At 38.3% G+C, this 5186-nt stretch overlaps 1 protein-coding gene across 1 annotated transcript in view; it reads left to right on the top strand.

Annotated features, from left to right (window-relative positions):
• Positions 1 to 4867, top strand: part of tok (tolloid-like protein 1 tolkin) — a 39256-nt gene extending 34389 nt beyond the window's left edge. The window contains exons 10-19 of the mRNA XM_013308981.1: positions 736 to 848; positions 1478 to 1626; positions 1834 to 2039; positions 2367 to 2542; positions 2721 to 2849; positions 2973 to 3199; positions 3529 to 3643; positions 3747 to 3927; positions 4127 to 4377; positions 4516 to 4867. Of these exons, the coding sequence (XP_013164435.1) occupies positions 736 to 848; positions 1478 to 1626; positions 1834 to 2039; positions 2367 to 2542; positions 2721 to 2849; positions 2973 to 3199; positions 3529 to 3643; positions 3747 to 3927; positions 4127 to 4377; positions 4516 to 4752 (1784 nt within the window). The 3' untranslated portion in view covers positions 4753 to 4867. The remainder of the gene's footprint in view (positions 1 to 735; positions 849 to 1477; positions 1627 to 1833; positions 2040 to 2366; positions 2543 to 2720; positions 2850 to 2972; positions 3200 to 3528; positions 3644 to 3746; positions 3928 to 4126; positions 4378 to 4515) is intronic.
• The last annotated feature ends 319 nt before the right edge of the window (positions 4868 to 5186 follow it).

Below are 5186 nucleotides of genomic sequence, written 5' to 3'. Positions count from 1 at the left end.
CATAAAAATGTAATTATCCCAACTTGCTTGGACCTAAATTGAATCATGGTTCAGTAATTTAATACATCGACCCACGAATCAATCAACAAAAAACTCGATTATCGTGAATTATTCCCCTCAACCTAAATATTGGGGAAAAACGTGATCAAATATTACAAAATATCAGATAAATTAGATTTATCTCTTTGTACATCAATATGTTACAATATGAATGTTTTTATGCCTTCATAATTTTGATTTAATGCCTTCGGAGTTTCCTTTCGTTTCCATATCAAAATTTTATTCGATGTTATAGCGGAAATATAAAAAATAATTATTTAAATTAGCAACTTTTTTAATCTTCATGTCTACGTTGCACATAACTACTCATTAATACCCTCTTTTAAAAACACTTTCCTTTTTTATATCATAAGGTGGCAAACGAGCGAGCGGTTACCTGAAATCGCTGAAATAGCGAAGTGACCATTGCCCATAGACATACGCAATTGCATATGCGTTGCCTACCTTTAATCAACGGAGGAGAGGATGCACAGAAACATTTTCCCTTCCCATGCATCCTCTCATCCGGAAATTCCACTTCCACTTCCCATCCTTTCCTTATAAGAAAAAGCATGGGGCATAAGGAAAGAGGACTTCATAATTAGGCCTCCGGGACGCACTACTACTTCACTACTATATTTTGTTTATCGGAATTTTTTAATATCTTTTTACAACAATTATCAAAATTCTTTACAGCCGTGTGTGGAGGTGATATTGAAGTAGATAACAACGGTCATTTGGAGTCTCCCAACTATCCTGACGACTATCAACCAAACAAACTTTGTATTTGGAGACTTTCTGTGCCACAGGTCAGTAAAACCAACATAATATAATACACACAAAGCATAAAACAGCAGCCGACTGTGAGCATACTGCTAGCTTAATATAAAATCATATTACACTATTCGTCAATAAATATCTAGCGGAAATCTATCAATTAACGTGTTACGCGCGCTCACTGTCGGCGTCTGATTTTATGTTTGTTTAGTAATTATTGATGTTAGAAAACAATATGAAAACGTTTTCGATATTTACATGCAGTCCGATACCAACACATCGGTAAGAATGATAGTATAAAACAGATCATTTCCTTAAACCTGCTAAATATCAAAGCGAATGTAATAAAGCACTCATAATTATCCTACTTCATTTTATCAAATCATGTTTCATATGCGGTTCCCTAAGTTCATTAAAGCCTGTATTCAGATCAATCTACTTGTAGTTTCATACACTATATTGCTTATTCCTTCTAGTACAGTGCCTACAAATTCTTCCTTCATGTCATTTTAAAATTAAAAATAAAAGCAACACTTTCTTTTGTTTTTCTATCCTTTCATCTTGTTTAGATTAAAATGAATCTTTATACAATTATATTATCACACCTATTAAAGAGCTATAATATGACAATTCATTTCACTATTTTTTTAATCTTTAATAGGACTATCAAGTGGCGTTGCGCTTCCATTCATTCGAGGTAGAGAACCATGATACCTGTAACTACGACAAGGTGAAGGTTAGAGACGGCGATTCTATGGATAGTCCGCTCATCGGCATGTTCTGCGGACACAAGATACCGCCTGATATTAGGTAAAATGATATTCGTATTATTATATTCTTAAAAAGTATTACCCTTGGTCTTTCATTCTTTCTCTTTCTGCCACATTCAGTATCTTCAAGTGTTCTCCCTTAATGTTGATTTAACGTCAGGAATCTAAACTTATTCCTTCGTTAGTAACTAATTAAATAAGTGTGTTAAACTTAAAACAAATGTTTTATATGATGAAATATTTACAGATCTACGTCAAACAAGCTGCTGGTAATCTTCGAGTCGGACAGCTCTGTGCAGAAGGCAGGTTTCTCAGCTACGTTTATGAAAGAATTCGACGAGTGCGCGTCCATAGACCACGGCTGCAGCCACTCATGTGTCAACACACTGGGCGGCTACGAGTGTGCCTGTGATATAGGCTATGAACTCCACTCGGATGGCAAGAAATGCGAGAGTTAGTATACACTTAATTCCTATATCGTTTCAGACATTGGAATTCCGAGTTTAAATCCAACCAGACCCATTTACGTACATGTTGGTACTTCGCCTTACTAGGTAAGTTAAGTGTAGATCAACAATTATCATTTGTTTAAAGCCTCAATTTGATCAAGATATAGCTAAGGATTTATTAACTTTTGATGTCAATATTGTTATGTTAAATTTAATCACTTCTAGCTTTTATCGTTTCTAGGGTCTGATGAAGATATGTATATCTCTTTTATTATTCTCCTTGACATAGCTTGTATCAAGCATAGGAGCTGTATCCTCCATTAATTTCTAGATGCGTGTGGTGGTGTGCTGTACGGCCCCAACGGCACTATAACGTCTCCTTCGTTCCCCGACCTGTATCCGCCGTCAAAGAATTGTCTGTGGGAGATAGTGGCGCCCTCGCAGCACCGCATCACGCTCAACTTCACGCATTTTGATCTGGAGGGCACGAATAATATGTATCATCAGGTAAACTCACGAATGACATAATATACGCAGTATTATTGTGATTTTCAATTGTTGCAACACTTTAATTTGCTCGTTCTTTTCAAAGAGAATGAGAAGGATAACAACATTGTCGTCATTCAGGTGTTACGATAGTGGGAACCCACTATTCCGTCATATAATCTGTATTTTTTTGTATCAGGAATGCGAATACGATAGCGTGACCGTGCACTCGCGGCTCGGGGATGAAGTGCTCCGGCGTCACGGTGCCTTCTGCGGCTCCGCGTTACCACCGCCCGTCACCTCGGACGGCAACGTGCTACGCGTGCAGGTAAACTAACGTGACACGGTCTACGACTAACAGTTCACCTTCCAACTAGAGCTAGTGTGTCAATGCAATGTCCATGTCATGTAATATATTAAGGTTACCTATAAGTATAATTTCTACTGGCAGTTTACATCGGACACATCGGTACACCACTCTGGGTTCGCGGCGACGTACTACATGGACGTAGACGAGTGCGCGGAAAATAACGGCGGCTGTCAGCACGAGTGCCGCAATACGCTCGGTGGTTTCGAGTGTGCCTGTCACAGCGGCTTTGCTCTGCACCATAACAGGCGTGACTGTAAGGAGGGCGGCTGCAAGTATGATATAACGCTTCCGCACGGCACTATATTCAGGTATCTAACTCACCTTTGCCTCTTTTTCTCTTGAAGGATTAATTAAAAATCAACAGCCAGCAATTTGATTATGTGGTTATGTCCTTTGCAGACAAAGGCATAAGACACAAAAGCATACTTCCAACAGTCTGTTATTAACTAGACATATTATATGACGAATCAATGTAGTTTTTTTATTAACTGCTACCATATCGACGTCCAGAAGTATTATTTATTAGGTTAACGTCTTCATTTAGACGTATGTCAAACCTCCATCTATTTATTGTTATTACAGTCACATTAGCATCATGAACACTTTGTGACTAACATTTTTAAAATTTTAATTCCAGTCCAAATTATCCTGATACGTATCCATCAAGAAAAGACTGTGTTTGGCAGTTCTCAACCACACCTGGTCATCGCATTAAACTTATCTTTAACGTATTCGAATTGGAGTCACATCAGGTACGTACATACATATAATAATATCCATTTCACAAAGTCCTTTTTATCCCATTCCACAATATTACTGGCAGAAGACATTCATGTTTCTTTTTTTTCGTGTTAGGAATGTACATATGACCACGTGTCAATCTACGATGGAGCGTCTGCGGATGAAAAGACTCTGGGTCGTTTCTGTGGCGCCAAACTCCCACACCCCGTAGTCGCCTCGCAAAACCAGATGTATGTCGTCTTCAAGTCTGATGCCTCCGTGCAGAGGAAGGGATTCCTTGCTACATATTCTACTGGTAAATAGCTAATTTAATAGCAAAATAGTAATTATAACTTGTTACTTAATTGATACTTACAATTAATATCAGGGAAACAACAGCTCATAAATCTAAGCAAGATTATTAGTACAATTGTTATTTATGGACACAAAACCGTTATAAGTTTTGTTTGTCATCTTGCAGAAACGATTTCATATTTTTTTGATCTTCTTTCTAGCTTGTGGAGGCTACCTGTCAGCTACAGAGACAGTGAAGCATCTCTACTCACATGCGCGATACGGACACGACTCTTACGAGTCGCGGGCGAACTGCGACTGGAGTATTGTCGCGCCAATGGGCCATTTTGTGAAGCTAACCTTTTTGACATTCGAGTTGGAGCCAGAAGTCAACTGCGGTTATGACTTTGTGCAAGTTTATGGCGGTCTAGAGGGCAGTGCGGGCGATTACGGCAGTTTCTGTGGGACAAAGGTAAAGAGCGTTCAGCCACTATTTGACAAAAAATATAAAACGCTTGACAAACTCAGCTTATCGCGAATCACACTCATTACAATGAAACGAAAACTTAAGTTTTAAAAATTCTTACCCTAACTTCTTGTTTTGTTACAGACTCCACCGGAGATAGTATCCACAACAGAAGCATTACTCGTAAAATTCCGTACAGATGATTCGATAGTTTTCAAAGGCTTTTCGGCATCTTACCAAGCGGTTAAACCTGAATTGTGGAGCGAAGAGGATAGTTCTGAAGGTGAAATTGAAGAAGAAGATGAACGCATGCCTCCCTTGGTGGTAGGCAGGCGTGGTATGCGAGCTCCTTTACCGAGGTTCGTGAGGCGGCCCACGTGACGGTGGCCGATTAAGAGACATCCGAGACATCGGCGGCCGCATCGCAACAGTAATCGATTCAAATCGGAAAACGGTGCAATGTAATCGATTCTCTTGACAAATAATAATGCTGCCATACTAAAAATTTCTAAACCGCCGACTATTCTGACATTGCAAAGTTTTAAATGGAGAGAAGTGATTGATAAATGAAAACCTTCCGATAATATTTAATGCAAATAGGTTAATTTATTTCATTCCAGTTTGTTTTATTATTTTTTACGAGTTAAGTAAAATTTAGGAAGGTTGATATTGGTCGTATATTTTTGAAATATGTTTCGCATAATAAGGTTTTTCGATTGGTTCATTTGACTGATTTAAAATGTAAATAAATTATTTTTTAATAAAACTTAGGTGTAATACTTAATTCTGATAGCGGTTACCAAAAATACTCAGTC

The sequence above is a fragment of the Papilio xuthus genome, unplaced genomic scaffold (assembly GCF_000836235.2).
Source record: "Papilio xuthus unplaced genomic scaffold, Pxut_1.1 DF827777.1, whole genome shotgun sequence".
In the NCBI taxonomy this organism is placed as follows: domain Eukaryota; kingdom Metazoa; phylum Arthropoda; class Insecta; order Lepidoptera; family Papilionidae; genus Papilio; species Papilio xuthus.
Note: the sequence above shows the minus strand (reverse complement) of the source record. Positions and strands in the feature narration are given on the sequence as shown.